The sequence below is a fragment of the Pituophis catenifer genome, unplaced genomic scaffold (genome assembly GCF_029215685.1).
Source record: "Pituophis catenifer annectens isolate HBS135680 unplaced genomic scaffold, rPitCat1.0.hap2 SCAF_3, whole genome shotgun sequence".
Taxonomy (NCBI): Eukaryota; Metazoa; Chordata; class Lepidosauria; order Squamata; family Colubridae; genus Pituophis; species Pituophis catenifer.
The window spans coordinates 31,768,293-31,784,524 of NW_027256883.1; the positions used below are offsets into that span (position 1 = coordinate 31,768,293).

The 16,232-nt window shown below is 42.0% G+C and overlaps 1 protein-coding gene across 1 annotated transcript; it reads left to right on the top strand.

Moving 5' to 3' along the window:
• Positions 1 to 8,147: 8,147 nt before the first annotated feature.
• SLC7A13 (solute carrier family 7 member 13) lies at positions 8,148 to 15,977 on the top strand. The gene is made up of 4 exons (XM_070942156.1): positions 8,148 to 8,868; positions 11,844 to 11,975; positions 14,671 to 15,035; positions 15,744 to 15,977. The coding sequence occupies exons 1-4, from the start codon at positions 8,148 to 8,150 to the stop codon at positions 15,975 to 15,977; spliced, it is 1,452 nt and encodes a 483-aa protein (XP_070798257.1).
• Positions 15,978 to 16,232: the final 255 nt, after the last annotated feature.

Sequence of the window (16,232 nt, forward strand, 5' to 3'; positions counted from 1 at the left end):
CTGACTATATCGGGACGTCGGAAACCACAGCCACTCGGTCTTGGATGGGTTGAGCCTGAGCCTGTTCCTCCCCATCCAGATCCGTACGGCCTCCAGGCACTGGGACATCACTTCAAGGGCATCGTTGGGGTGATCCGGGGTGGAGATGTACAGCTGGGTGTCGTCAGCGTACTGATGGTACTCCACCCCAAAACCACGGATGATCTCGCCCAGCGGCTTTACATAAATGTTGAACAAAAGGGGCGAGAGGACCGATCCCTGCGGCACCCCACATATGAGGGGCCTCGGGGTCGACCTCTGCCCCCCTGTCAACACAGACTGCGACCGGTCGGAGAGAAAGGAGGAGAACCACCTTAGTACGGTGCCTCCCACCCCCAACTCTTCCAACCGGTGCAGCATGATACCATGGTCGATGGTATCAAAAGCCGCTGAGAGATCTAACAGGACCAGGACAGAGGAGCAGCCCCTGTCCCGAGCCCTCCAGAGATCATCAACCAACGCGACCAATGCCGTTTCCGTGCTGTACCCAGGCCTGAAACCCGACTGGAACGGATCCAGATACGACGCTTCATCCAGGTACTGGGGAAGCTGTCCCGCAACCACACTCTCAACAACCTTCGCCACAAAACGAAGGTTGGAGACTGGACGATAATTAGCCAATATTGCCGGGTCCAGGGAAGGCTTCTTGAGGAGGGGCCTCACCACCGCCTCCTTAAGGGCGGCGGGGAAGACACCCTCACCCAATGAAGCATTTATAATCCCCTGGAGCATTGCCCTGGCATCAAAGAGATCTAGAAAACTCATTGTTTTGCCTTCCTCTCATCCTCACCCCTTACCTGAGGCAGCTTGAAAGTTATCCTTAGCTGTCTGAATATTAAATACTGTTTTACCCCTTAAGCAGTAAATGAGCTGTGGCAGGTTCACTGTGTGTCTCGTTGACCATCTAGTTGGTGTTATAATTGAGGATCACTAGGGGGGTAGATCCTGCAAAATAACAGAATTACAAGTTGGAATGGACCCTGGAGATCTTCTAAACTAACCCCCTGCTAAAGCAGTAGACCTTGCACCATTTTAGACAAATAGGTGTCCACTCTTCTTAAAATCCTCCAGTGTTGCAATGGGCAGCAATTGGCACTTGAATTACACACATCCCCTTTCTTTGGTTTTGGGGCATTGTCTTCCAAAGCCTTCTGCTTTGGGAATGTGAGAATAGTTCTTTCAAGCCATACTCCCTCCATTTCCTTGCCAAGTCTGATGATTCTTTGGCTCAGAGTCTTGAGAAAAGTCTGCATGGTGAAGAGAGAGATAGAGAACCAGCCCTGGGTGCTGCTTTCTGGTACCACGTTCCTCGTGCCTGCTTTCAAACACAGGTTTGACTCTATTCTATAATCCTCAGGCTCCCTCTGAATGCAGCTGCACAAAACCAGGATGGGTTTTGTCAAATGACTAAAAATGCCACTTTACCCATTTTCTCCTTAACCCCAACCACCCCAAAGAGTTGTAGATGGTTTTTTTCTAATATCTAGTGGCTTTGCATGAAAGGGAAATAAAGATGGTACAAAACTCAAAACGCCTTTCCCTAACATGTCTTAACTCTATGCATAAGAAAAACTGCATTATTTGCTGACATCATTCCTGTAACAAGATAGAGGTCACTACGGTTAGGAAAAGTTATATCTGTGATTTTTTGCTGTTTTAGGATTGGTAAGTAGCACTTCAACTTGACTGAAAGACAGCCTCTCATTGGCTAATAAGCCCAGAAGCTGTTCCCCACAGTGTTTACTTTCACAACAATCCTGTGACGATTATCGCACAAGACATTGTGACTGCTAACAAGCAACTTGTGAGTTTCAGGAGCAGAGTTTGAACTTGGGCCTCCCTATCATAGTTCAACACTTTAATTGTTGTATCCCACCTTCTGACTTGCCACCGAAAAAAAAAATCAGGACAGAGACTGAGACTTTAATTGGGAGGAACAATGACAAAATGATTGAAATAATTGTGAAGTGATCTGCTAGCTACTTTTTGTCTTCCTCTTTTGGCCATCTCTGATCTTGGAAGCTGAACAGGATCAGGTTTAATTTATACTTAGATAAAAAACACAGAAAAGGAGTCCAAGATGTTGGCTAGTGCATGAAGTTGAAAAAAGTCAATGGCAAACGGTTGAACAAGTCCATAAAATAACTAGAGCTCATGCTTGACTTGAGGACTTCTTTGGGTTTACTTTATTGTAAATTAATTTTATCCATCTTTTATATTCTGGAACAAGATTTCAACTGCACACATTTCCCAGAATATAGCTCTACATCCTCACTGTTTTGTGCTAGCTTGACAATTATGCATATATTTTCTTGCCATCTGTTGTAATTATTTTTTAAACATTAACAAAAAGACAGTGTTGGCACCCCCTCAGAAAATATGGATGCTGTCTGGTAAGACATATGTACAGATACTTGTCAAGTTTCCAGAAATGGACAGGGTGCTACATCATTAATCTGAAGGACATGCATGTCTCCAAATGGGAATGCCATCTGTGATCATTCTGAGTTTGTTGGGATATTAGCTACTATTAGCTAGCTTTCTTAATCCTGTCTGCCAATCAGCAGAAGTCAGCCTATAGATTCTGTCTGAGTCTTCTGGTTTGTTTTCATTCTAAGTTGTAATAGTTTGTTACTACACAAGAATTTATTAACCAGCTGTAATTTTGAAGTCTAATTAGTTTAAGGCAAAAGTGACCTGACAAGTTCATCATGCTATTAACGGATTGTTTGGCAGGAAGGTACCATATCAAATTTAACTATACATCAATTTAATTCCAATCACTAGTAGGAAACCTTATGAGTTGCTGAGTTGGTCACTTACATTGTAGTTTGGTGATCAGGTCTGAGGGGGGCCAAAATAAAATGTAACTTTTGGTCAATCTGCTGTATTTCCTTATATTCACTGCCCTAATTATTCTCCTGCCTTCTTCCCAGGAGCTGGCAACTATGAGCAGAAACACTGCTCAGTCCCTCAATTTTTATTTTAATCATTTCCACAGATTGGATGCAGAGCCTAACAAGGCAACTTGTCTTTAAATCCCTCTGGTGTCTGTCCAGGGTACAGATGCATTGGGGCAAATAAAGATAATTGGCAGATGCAATTTGCCAATTTACATTGTGTTGATATTTGACCTGCCTGACCTATTGGCTGCTACATCACACTCCCTTCGACTCTTGTTTATTTGGAGTCCCCTATCTACATGGCTCCAGATTCCAGTCCTAATGATGGAACTGATTTCAAATGGAAAAGGGCAAGCATAACTCTTTCCAGTCTTGTGTTTTCTTTGTATTTGTGAATACAGGTAGTCCTCAATTTACAACAGTTCATTTATTGCAGGGGTCAGCAACCTGCGGCTCTTTCATCCCTCTGCTGCGGCTCCCTGTCGCCAGTCAGCTCAACAATTGATAGGGCTTTCAGTTAGGATAGGCAGAGGAAAAAGGATGCCATGGTAGGAGGAGACACTATGGTGGGGGGAACCGGACTTCCCGTTGGCTCCAGAATTGAACGGGGGGCTTCCACTTAGGGCCTTTGTGGCTCTTTGAGTGTTGCCGACCCCTGATTTAGTGACTGTTTAGGGAAAGTATCCCATCTACTGACTTACCACAAAAAAAACAGGACAGATATTGAGACTTTTGCTAGAAGGAACAGTGAAAATAATTGAAATAATTGTGAAGTGATCTGCTAGCTACTTTTTGTCTTCCTCTTTTGGCTAGTTCAAAGACTGTTCAAACGACACTGAAAAGGTGACTTATGGCCATATTTCACACTTATAACCAGTGGTGGGTTCCTCCTGGTTTGGCCCGGTTCGGCCGAGCCGGTAGCAGTGACAATATGATATCACCAAACCGATTCTGCCCCACCACCACTCCGCCCAACCCACCCCCGCGTTATTCTTACCTTTTATTTGGCTCCATCCCCAATCTATTTCTGCCTCCTGAGTCCCAGCTGATGGGCTAAAAGGAAAAAACTGTTTAAACTCTTGCTGTGGGGCTTCAAAGGGCTATCTTACAGCTGATCAGTGGTAAAAGGCAGTTTGGTGGTAGACTGGTGCCTGCAAAAATAAATGGGTAGACCAGTGCTTGCAAAAATACATGAGTAGACCAGAGCCTGCAAAAACAAATGAGTAGACCGGTACAGCTCTGCAAGCAGTTAAAAGCCTGGTAGACCAGTACCTCTGCTAAATCCTAAAGAATTGTCACATGACCATCAAACCACGCCCACAAAATAAGCCACACCCACAGAACCGGTAGTAAAAAAATTTAGAACCCACCCCTGCTTATAACCATTGCAGCATCCCCATGGTCACGTGATTTACATTTGGATACTTGACAACTAGTTAATATTGATGATAGTTGTCATGTCCTGGGCTCATGGGCTCATATTTTGCAACCACCTGACAAGCAAAGTCAATGTGGAGGCCAGATTCACTTAACAACTGTTTTACTAATTTAACAACAGCAGTGATTCACTTAACAAATATGGCAAGAAAAGTCATAAAATGGAGCAAAATTCACTTAACAAATTTCTCACTTAGCAACATAAATTCTGGGCTCAATTGTGGTCATGAGTCAAGGACTATCTGTACCTTGATTTGGTCTAAGTCAGCGATGGCAAACCTTTTGGGCTTGATGTGTCAAAAATTTGAAAAATGCCTAACTTGACTCTGCTGGCATGTCACTCCACACCTGAACAAAAGAGAAACAATTCTTTATGTATTTGTTTATTTAAACAAAATACAGTCCAATCACCTGTGTGATCCCCAGAATCTGCTGCAAAGTGCTTGCCTTCAGGTGGAGCTTTCGTTCCTTTGACAGGCCCCTGAGATCCATCTGAGGCAGCTCCGGTGGTCTTGGTTTCCTCAAACGACTTTGAAGAATGCTCTTCTGTGGCATCTGCAGCCATGCGAAAGCAGGCTCCATTCTCGAACCATTTTTGGAGGGCCCAGAAGCCACACAAGAGGATGAGACTATCTGGAGAGCCTGACATTCTCAGATGGCATTCAAATATCATACATAAATGCTTTTAAGAATAGTTGTTGGGTATTGGTCACTGCTGGCATGTCATCCTAAACATTGTGGCATGTCATGTTCACCATCACATGGTCTAAGTTGTTCTAGGCTGAGGAATTGTGTGGATTCTCTGAAATGCCTGGACACAAAGGTCTCTGTGGTACATAATAAATAAGGCCATTCTTAGATCTATTATTGCTTAAACCAAGGATAAAGAAAGGCAGTCCTTCCAAAAATCTTTGTTTATGCTACAACTGTTATCTTTTACAATAACAGCTTTTGTATTTAGTAAGTTTCATCCAAATTTTCCATCCATGTTATCTCAAAACAATCCATCTAGGCAGAAAGGTGAACAAAAAGGCTGTCAGCCCAGCTGCTTCCCTATCGCTTGTGTTTGTTTCGAAAGCATCCAAACAATGCTAAACTGTTGAGAGGCGTGTATTCTATAGAAAAATATCTACTGCCAACAGTTTGTAGGGCTTAGACTGCAATATTAAACCTGTCAATTCGGCTATAATGTCATTTTGTATTGTATTTTATGGTGCATGGGCTTGGCCTATGGTGTAATGTTTGAGAAAATACAGCACAAACTCTACACATCAGAGGTGATATTCAGCAGGTTCTGACCAGTTCTGGAGAACCGGTAGCAGAAATTTTGAGTAGTTCGGAGAACCAGTAAATACCACCTCTGACTGGCCCCGGCCCCATCTATTCTCTGCCTCCTGAGCAGAGGTGGGTTTCAGCAGGTTCTGACCAGTTCTGGAGAACTGGTAGTGGAAATTTTGAGTAGTTCGGAGAACCGGTAGTAAAAACTCTGACTGGCCCCGCCTCCATCTATTCTCTGCCTCCCAAGTCCCAGCTGATTGGGAGGAAATGGAGATTTTACAGTATCCTTCCCCTGCCACGCCCACCTAGCCACGCCCACAGAACCAGTAGTAAAAAAATCCCACCACTGCTACACATGCACTCAGAAATATTGTAATAGGGCTTTGCGTTAGGTAATAGTTATAAGATTCATACTTACTATTAAGTTAAAGGGAACTTAGCTTTGATATAAATACATAAATAATAATAAATAACTTTATTGTCATTGTACGTGTATACACAGTATACCCATACAATGAAATTCACTTAACACCCAAAGACCAGGTCCAACACACATAACAATCCCCAAACACACTCCCATCCACTACAATTAAAAAATACCGGTCTCTGGAGCGTCGAGCCGCTGCATATACATGCACTGCCATATACAGGTACTTCCCAATGTATGGGCACAATTGGGGCCAGATTTTTAGTTGATAAGCAATGAAGTAAGTCATCACATGACTGTATCCAATTTTACAATATTTTTTTCTATGGATGTTAATCAAGTCACTGCAGTCATTAACTGAATCACACAGTCATTAAGCAAATCTGGCTTCCCCAATTGACTTTAATTGTCAGAAGCTAGCTGGGAAGGTTGCAACTTGCAGTCATGTGGCTGCAAGATACTGCAACTGTTATAAATGTGAGCTGGTTGCCAAAAGCCTGAATTGCAAGGAGGTGACTGCAGAAGTGATGTGTGATGGTCATACCCTTGAGAACAGAGGGTAGGTCAGTTTCCAGGCTGTTGTAACTTTGAACCATCGTTAAACTAACACTTGCAAGTCAAGGACTACTTGTAAATACAAACTGGCAGTTAGTCCTCAGTTAACTACCATAATTGGGACAGGAAAGTGCATCCCCAAACAACATGGTCACAAAGCAAAAACAAAAACAAAATCCACTTGGTTTCCAATGGCAGTTCAAGTGCATTTGTTAAGCAAATCCCAAGTGTTAAACAGGACATCATGTGACTATTACCTTCTCCCAGCTTCTCCATTTAATTTGCTTGTTAGAAGCTGGCAGTGAAGGCTTCAAATAGTGATCATGTGACTAGAAGAAGTTGCAGCCATCATTGTGCCCGAATTGCAACTGCAGGGATGCTGCGATGGCCACAGCTCTGAGGACTGCCTGCTTGTCTCCTTGTTTAGTGCCATTGTAACTCTAGACACTGGTCATTGAGCAAGGATGTCTTGCATATGATTGGGGGAGTAAAGACAGTAAAAATGGCTGGTGAACAATTTCATTTTAAAAGTTTTAAAAGACTAAAGGCCAGCAGATGAAACCTGTAGGAATTTTCTTTGGACTCTTTTCTTTTTTTTCTTTTTTTCTTTTTTTGACAAACCAAATACGTGAAGGCGTTGTAGCATTGCCTCAGTCCAGGGTAGCAGTTTGCTAAATCATTAAAGAACCAGTAAAGTTTTATGGCCATATGCTTCATTTAATGAGTAATCTGGGGAGAACATTGAGCAGCACTTCATTTCGATTAACCAGGTACTTAGATTTGGTAGCAGACTTTGAGTAAAATATGTAGGAGGAAAATTAACATTCTCTCCAAAGATAGTCTTTTATTCTGTGCAATCTAATGGAACATTGGAAAGAAATTATGTAAAGAGGCTTGAGACTCTGTTCGTTTGTCTGCCCAAAAATAGAATAAAAGGAAATCCAGTCTGATGTGGAATGAGAAGACACAAAAAGTAAGATTGAATTAGAAAATGTCCTGGATGCTGTAGAGTAACCCACCCCACCCCACCCCAGTATATTTCTATGAGAAATTGGGTTGAGGCTCAGAATGCTACCCACAGTCACACGATGGAGCTGCTAGCATAGGGATTGGAAAGAATTCCAGAAGCCATAATTTGGGGGGCTTTCTCTACATTGCTTTTTTTTCCCCCAATGGTAGAAATGATTCTGTCCAATGATATATTAGACAGAAATTATGTGTAGAGGTCCAGGAATTAGTCTGCCTGCTAACTACCAGCTGATAACTCTCCAAAAACTCAGTGGAACTGGATTATATCTCTTGTGCAGAAAACCCACAGATTGAGTTAATTGTTCTTTGCAAAACTTGACCTTTGTCCTTTGAAAAGACATGGTTAATCATCAGTCCCTTTTTCCGTTTAAAGTTAAAAGGACAGAGTTCTGAAATCACTTGCTTGCTCTCAAGAACGGAAGGGGGTACAGTCTTACCCTCAGATGCTCACTCAAAAGCACCAAAAGAAAACTGAAACCATGGGGCAAGACCAAGGTAACCAGGGTAATGACGCAAATACCAATGAAAACAAGATCCATCTTAAAAGGACAATGGGCTATTTAGAAGGGGTTAGCTTCATAGTAGGCACAATTATAGGTGCAGGGATTTTTGTCTCCCCAACTGGAGTGCTCAAATATTCCTCACTCAATGTTGGTGTGTCTTTAATAATCTGGACCGCTTGTGGCATCATCTCGCTGATGGGTGCTCTCTGTTACGCAGAGCTCATCATAGCACTGCCATTTTCTGGAGGGGAATACAGCTACATAAAAAGAGCTCTTGGCTCTCCAGTGGCTTTTATCTTTTTATGGACAGCCATGTTTAATAGACCAGCCTCGAATGCTGCTCGAGCCTTGCTGTTTGCCGAATATGCCATTCAACCTTTTTATGGAGAGTGCCCAGCTCCTGAGATGGCAAAGAAATGTTTGGGATTGGCTGTTCTCTGGTTCCTTGGGATTCTCAATGGGCAAAGTGTCAAGATGGCTGCCTGGGTGCAGATCGTTTTCACCTTTCTCAAGATGATGGCTCTCTCCATTGTTGCAATTGGTGGAATTGTTCTGTTGAGCGGAGGAAAGAAAAAGAACACAGCCAGATTCGAAAATGCTTTCAGTGCAGAGATTCCAGATGTTGTGCAGATCTCAGAAGCATTTTTCCAAGGGTTGTATGCATACGGTGGCTGGTGGTCACTCAGCTACTTGGCAGGTATGTCTTCCATTTTCTTTGCCAAATCGCTTGCTGTGCTGTCAACTAAATCTTGACTATAGCTAGCTCTTGACTTATCACTCTTTATTCAAAAACCATTTGAAATTATGCTGAACAAATTGTAGTTATGGCTGATCCTTGCAGTTCTGGCTGTTCTAACATTCCCGCAGTTATGTGATTATGATCTGGGCACTTGACAGATCCTAAATAGGACAGATCCTATTTATGATGGTTGCAAACCCCACAGTCCCATAATTGTCATTTGAGAACTTCCCTGCCAACTTCTCCAGTAAGTCAACTGAGAAGCCGGCAGGGGAAGGTTGCAAGTTGATGAGGCAGGGGTGAAATGCTACCCCAGGGGTGAACTTTTAAAATGCTTTAAAAAGTTAAAAAACAAAAAGTTCCAACGATCACACGTCGCATAGCTGATCTTCAGAACTTTTTTTAAAAACTTTTTAAGCATTTTTTTTACTACCGGTTCTCTGGAACCGGTAGTAAAAAAATGCTTTTAAAAGTTTTTTAAAAGTTCCGAAGATCAGTTGTGCGACAATCAGCTGTGCCGCGTGATTTATATTTGTTGGAAAGCAGGAAATCCTGCTTTCTAGCAAATCTAAATCGCGTGGCACAGCTGTCACCTCCCCCCGCTCTTCTATTTACTTTTGCAGACTCAGAAAAAGCTTCTTAGCACCTGTGGTGTGCATGAGCACAAAGCGTGAGTTTGGCGCGCATGCACGCTCGAAGCGAACCAGTAGCAGACTTCAGAGCATTTCGCCCCTGTGCTGAGCTAAGACCCCTCCACTCTTATACCCTCCCTCAGCCACTTTATGCTCATCCCATGCCGCCCACCCTGAACTCATTTTGCCTCCCTCGTGCGCCCTCTCTGACACTTGCTGTGCCTTCATTATGCACCTTCCTCAACCCTCGCCATTTAAAAAAAGGACATGTTTGTTGTTTACTCCATTCAACTCTCAGACAGAATCCATTCTCCCATTTAACTGAAATCCATTTAGAATACTGCCCTCTTTATCTGGCCATAATGAAATAAGCAGTTTATTTTCACACAGTTCTGTGAGACTAAAATAGGCCAATTCTTATTAATCATGGCCTCGTTACATTCTTTTTGTAAATGAATTGGGAAAAATCCATCTTGGGAAGAAACAACTTCCAGCTTCATCTTTATTTCTAAGAGTGATTGTAGTATATAGTTTGTATGACAGTGCTTTGACTGGAAATGTACACAACTGCCTAAAAACAGACAAAGATAAAATAGGTGGTAAGGAATACCTTCCTAGAGAGGATGATAGCACTGGAGGAAATCAGTGCTGTATAGCTACCTGTATCCCAGTGGTGGGATTCTACCGGTTCAGACTGGTTCGTGCAAACCGTTAGCTCCGACTTTTGGCCATGAGCGAACCGGTTCTCTGTTTCTTTCAAGTGCCCCCCCCCACCCGCCACCCCTGTGTTATACTTATCTATATTTCTGCTTCCAAAGCCCAGCTGATTGGGGTGGCAGAGTGGATTGCCAACTCTCAGCTGTTTTTCCTTGCTCTCAGTTCAGTTTTCTGCAAATTGCGCACACATGTGCATGGGCGCAAAGTGCACACTCAGTGAACCAGTTGCTAAACTGATAGGATCCCATCCCTGCTGTATCCTTCCAAGGTGACATATTATTAAATGAGCATGCTCCATCAACGCATTTTCAAAATTCCAGACCTATGTAACTTTATGACAGTGTCAGATGCTAAGAGACTGGATTTTGGAGTCCGTGTCTTTTTGAGAAAATTTCTGAAGCCTGATAACTGGAAAGGTATTTCTGTATGAAAAACAGGTTAAGGATTCCAAGAGATGTGAACCTCCTCCTAAGATCTGCACCTGATTACAGGTGTTGCTAAGAAGGCTGAAGAAACTCATGGAATGTAAACATGACAAGAACTGAAATTTGCTCTTTGTAATTTCTGGAGGTCTTCAGGGGAGATTAGATCTTGTAGTTCTTTTCTGGCAGGGTCAATCTCCTTAAGAATAACTCAACAAGTAGATATCCCTGCTAACATCATAAGATGCAGATTAGTTTTGTAAAATACAACGGTTGCATCTCAGAACATAGGCTCTTCTGTTAGCTTTCATCGTGATTTTTTTTGTTATTTTTTTTCTTGGGTGTTGTGGTTTGTATTTTGACTTTTATTGGCTGCTTTGAGTTGAGTAGGTAGAGCTAGCCAAAAAGTCTAATAAATCAATAATAGAACAGAAATGCTTTGCATGAGCAACCATTTATATTTTTAAATTTGTTCATGTATTTCCTGTACCACTGTTCAGGACACAGCAGTGATAAATTATTAATGATGATGTTTGCTTTGAAATCAAATTTAAAGCATTACAACAAAAACGGTGATGACTAAAAGTAGTAAATTCAGGGCAGTGGTGAAATCCAATTTTTTTTTACTACCGATTCTGTGGCTTGGTGGGCGTGGCAAGGGAAGGATACTGCAAAATCTCTATTCCCACCCCACTTCAGGGGAAGGATACTGCAAAATCCCCATTCCCTCCCCACTCGTGGGGGAAGGATATTGCGAAAACTCCATCCCTATCCCGCTCTGGGGCCAGCCACAACTGGCCGGTATTTGCCGGTTCTCTGAACTGCTCAAAATTTCCGCTACCGGTTCTCCAAACTGCTCAAAATTTCTGCTACCAGTTCTCCAGAACCTGTCAGAACCTGCTGGATTTCACCCCTGATTCAGGGGCACTAATCACTGCTTCGTATATGCAGCATTTCAGAGTCCATGAATCTGAAAATGTTTCTGGATTGTTTCCAAATTGCTTTTAAGAACCTGACGAATGGAAATGGGAAAAGCAGGAAACCTTTTTTTATTTGAGAAAAATTACAGAAAAAATAATGTTTTTCATAAATACTTGGGATTGTATGTTTTCTTGCTATATGAATAGATACGTTCGAGTAATTTCTATTTTATGTCTTACAGAGGAGATTAAAAATCCAAGCAGAAACATTCTTTGGACTGTGTTGACTGCACTTCCTTTAGTCACTATTTTCTATTTGCTGGTTAACATTTCATATCTGACAGTTCTCACACCACAGGAAATTGTTTCCTCAGGTATGACTGGGGAGTCTATATTTTTCATTCACAAAGGGTAATTGTATCACCTATAATCGATATAACAAAGAATTCACTAGATAAACTCAGATGAATCACAGGCAATCTATCCACTTGCAATTAATTGCGGCACAAATATTCTGACTGCCTCTGTAGGATACCACTTTCAGTGCATCTCCAATCCCCAAGACCGATTTAAATTGTTCTTGGCTTAACAACACAGTGCAACAACAGTTGTTGCAAAGCTGTCCATCCACTCCAATGGAGGTAAAATAAGGTGACCAGTTGTTGGTGAAAGCATAGGGATGCTTATTAAGTGCTTTCAGGTTTATGGGGACATGCCTCCTCCCCCTTCCTCCTACAGTCTCAGTCAGGCTGGCCTGCCACCATTCTACTAGTATCTTCCTGCAGAGCTGTGTTGTGTAGAATAGGCTTTGTACTGGAGGCCCCTTGAGATTTCAACAAGAAAGGAAGAGGGATGTTTTTAGCACTGGGGTTCCTTTTGTTTTGTATTGCCAATCCTGCTTCAGCTGGTTGTAAATGCTTTATGTAGGCACACATCTCTCTGCAAACGAAGGTATTTGGTTGTCACCATTTTGCATCCTCAGTTAAATGATGGGTGGTAAATTTAAATGGTGGTCTTTCAGAATTGCACTGTAGCACTAAACTATTCAGCCAGCAGTGTTGCAAATGATTTGATTGCTTTCACTTCTCCATTGTATGGTTCAAACAACTAAATGTTGAAATGACAAGACTTCATTCCTTTATTGCAGTGTTTCTGAACCTTGATAGCTTGAAGATGGGTGGACTTCAACTCCCAGAATCCCCCAGCCAGCGCTGCTGGCTGGGGGATTTTGGGAGTTGAAGTCCACCCATCTTCAAGTTACCAAGGTTGAGAAACACTGCTTTATTGCTTTCCAAACATAACACAGAGGAACTGGGGAGTTGGCATTTGTCTGTCTGTCTGTCTGTCTGTCTGTCTGTCTGTCTGTCTGTCTGTCTATCTATCTATCTATCTATCTATCTATCTATCTATCTATCTATCTACAGGAACGACTAGAATGATATATTCCTGTGATGGCAAACCTACGGCACGGATGCCAGGAGTGGCACGCAGAGCCTTCTCTGTGGGCACGCATGCCATCACCAGCTGCTATTCTGGTTTCTGGTGCACACATGCACACCGGTCAGCTGGTCTTCACGGGTGCCGGAGCACCAGAAAACGGCCTGAAAAACTGCCAAAAAACAGGTTGTTTTTCAGACTGTTTTTCGGCCACTTTTGGGGCTGTTTTTAGGGCCGTTTTTCAGGCCATTTTCAGGCCCTTTTTCGGGATGTTTCAGGGATGTTTGTGGGCCTGAAAAACAGGCCAAAACCGCCCCATAACCGCCCTGAAAACCGCCCGCATAATGCCCTGAAAACGTCCAAATATCGCTCTGAAAACAGCCCGAAAAACAGCCTGAAAACTCCCAAAAACCATTCTGAAAATGGCCAAAAAACAGGCATGCATGCGCCGGCCAGCTGGTCTTCGGGTTTCCGTGCATGCATGTGGGTTCCGGTTTGGGCACTCGGTGCCGAAAAGATTCGCCATCACTGATATATTCTATGTAGAACTACTGCTTATGTTCCCTTGGACTCCTTTAATGATTCCAAACTGTTTTTCTTTTACCTTGATTTGTTACATGGAATTTTATGGAAGGAATTGAAAAGGGCTCAGGAACGAGCCTAGAGATTAATCCAGAAACACCCCCTTTCTACTGTGATGTGTGTGTGTGTGTGTGTGTGTGTGTGTGTGTGAGAGAGAGAGAGAGAGAGAGAGAGAGAGAGAGAGAGAGAGAGGGAGAGAGAGAGAGAGAGAGATTGACAGACGCTTTTCCCACTGACTGGAATTATGTTGAAGAGGGAGGACAGCACAGCCAAAGGATTAAAGTAATTGCTTTGCTTAAACCTGTGCATGTTTGATAGTGCCCCAGAAGACAGGGATTGGTAATGTGGTCAGCAAACTTCATGCCAGTAATAATGTATAAAAATGTTTATGTTTTATTAAAGGTGTAATTGGTCCAGTTGAAGGTTTTACAAAACAGCTCTAGGCATTTAGTTTGTATTATTGCTGCAATATATATATTGAATCTTTGCAACTGCATCTTGCAGTTCCACCATTCTTATTGCCATCCTATTCCATTGCCATCATGACTTGAACTATACAAAATTCTGGCAGATGCTTTCTCCAGGACAACCTCAAACAGAAATTCTGTAATGAAAATTTCCCACAAGCCACCTAGGATTCTGAGTGAACACAAAGTTGCGTACAAGTTTTTTGTTTGTTGTTGATAACACTAAGGAAGTACTTTGCCATTACTGACTTTTAAAATGGATTTAAAAAAAAAAGTAAGTCTAATGACCAGACATGAGAATACCTGGTGGTTTCCCTTCCAGCAAGATTGCCTAATGATGGTTACCTGCTGCAGGTATCACTTTCTTAGAGCTAAGAAAGGGCAAAGGATCGCTGAGCTTTATTCAGCTTTGCAATTCCAAACAATGTTGCTTCTGTTACTCTGGAGCCAAATCTTATTTATTCTTCAAAGTTCACTAAAGCATATTAAGGTTCATTAATATACGAAGCTGTGTGTGATATATTGAGGAAAGCTGTTTAGCCTTTACATATAATCTGTTAACAATGCTGATATTTCTTTTCAGTTGTTGTAGCAGTCATGTGGGCTGAGAGAGTGATCCCTTCATTTGCTTGGATAATTCCTGCATCTGTGGCTATTTCTATATTCGGTGCCCTCAACGGCAGTGTATTCACTCTTGGGCGGTTGAGCTATGCCGCGAGTCAGTCTGGACAGTTGCCCATTATAGTATCCATGCTTAATATCCACCGTTCTACTCCAGCACCAGCCATGATTTTGTCCACCGTTATTGCAACTGCGTTCCTCATTTCATCCGATCTAATTGCTTTAATGAATTATTTTGGATTCTCCATTTGGCTTATGACTGGACTAACATGCACTAGTGTCATTGTCCTCCGATATCGAGAGCCTGATCTACTCAGGCCATACAAGGTACATAGAAAGGAATGGAAATGTATAACTAAATTTTTAACTTGCATCCTGTTGTATGTAATGTTTGGGTCTGGTAATCTTTGAAGGGTCAGTCGGTCACCCTAAGCAAGCCCAGTGCCAATTTTACCAGTGGAATAGATAAACAAAGGAAGTTGCTGTACACTGAATCAGATCACGCAACAATCTAATCCCAGCAGTATTTCTTTTGATTGGCATTTACAAGTCCTCAGGTTCTCAAAATTTTCCATTCCCTGATTCTGAGAACCACATCCAACCTTGCTCTGCTGGGTTTGTACAAGGAGTAAATTCTGTTTGGATGATAGAGAATGTGGAAGAAAAAACATCACAGGCAGTACTGATTTTGCATTCATGAAATTCACCTTTTTTAAAAACTAGCTTAATAGCTCGGTGCTATATATAATGGCCATATGCAAAATTGAATGAATTCAGGCAAATTATTGTGAGATGATTACTTAAGCCTCACATTTAAAGAAAGTGACTCCAGAGTTATTTATGGTTCTCCTAGTGACCATAAGCTGATTGTATGTACTCGGAAAATCCATAAGAAATGGTTGTCTAATGCAGCTCTGGCAAGATTGTGCCTAAAGTTGATTTGTGTTCATGTATGAAATGTATGGGTTTTTTGCATTTCTTGCTTGTTCATCTATTTAACACCTATTGTCTTAACTCTATGTTTATATTTTACAGGTTTGTTTACCAGTTGCCTTTGGAATGGTGGCCGTTTCCTTGTTCTTAGTTTTGGTTCCTATAATTTTGTCCCCGAAAATGCAGTATTTATATGCTTTCCTTTTCATGGTTAGTGGTTTTCTTTTATACCTACCCTTTATACATTTTCGAATACACTTTGAGTGGCTTGATAAAATCACTTGCTATCTGCAGCTGCTGCTCGAGGTTTCGCCTGCTAATTATAAATCTGAGTAATGCCAACATTTGAAACTCTGAAGTAGGAACAAAATCTTGCTTATGCAGCACAGCAACAGCTTCTGATACCTCCCTTGTTGCTTTTTAAAAAAATGTGCATATTGGTGAAATATATGTAGTTATGCACATACACATGAGTGGCTGTTTCATCAAAAGATCTTGATTGAATAAACCATGTAGCTCAGTGTTTTCAACCTTGGCAGCATTAAGATGTGTGAACTTCAACTTCCAAGCTGCTGGCTGAGGAATTCTGGG

Excerpts from the sequence above, each read along its gene's own strand:
- SLC7A13 (XM_070942156.1), top strand. The coding sequence starts at position 8,148 with ATGGGGCAAGACCAAGGTAACCAGGGTAATGACGCAAATACCAATGAA. Across the intron at positions 8,869-11,843 it reads GTCACTCAGCTACTTGGCAG|AGGAGATTAAAAATCCAAGC; the intron begins GTATGTCTTCCA and ends TATGTCTTACAG. Across the intron at positions 11,976-14,670 it reads ACAGGAAATTGTTTCCTCAG|TTGTTGTAGCAGTCATGTGG; the intron begins GTATGACTGGGG and ends ATTTCTTTTCAG.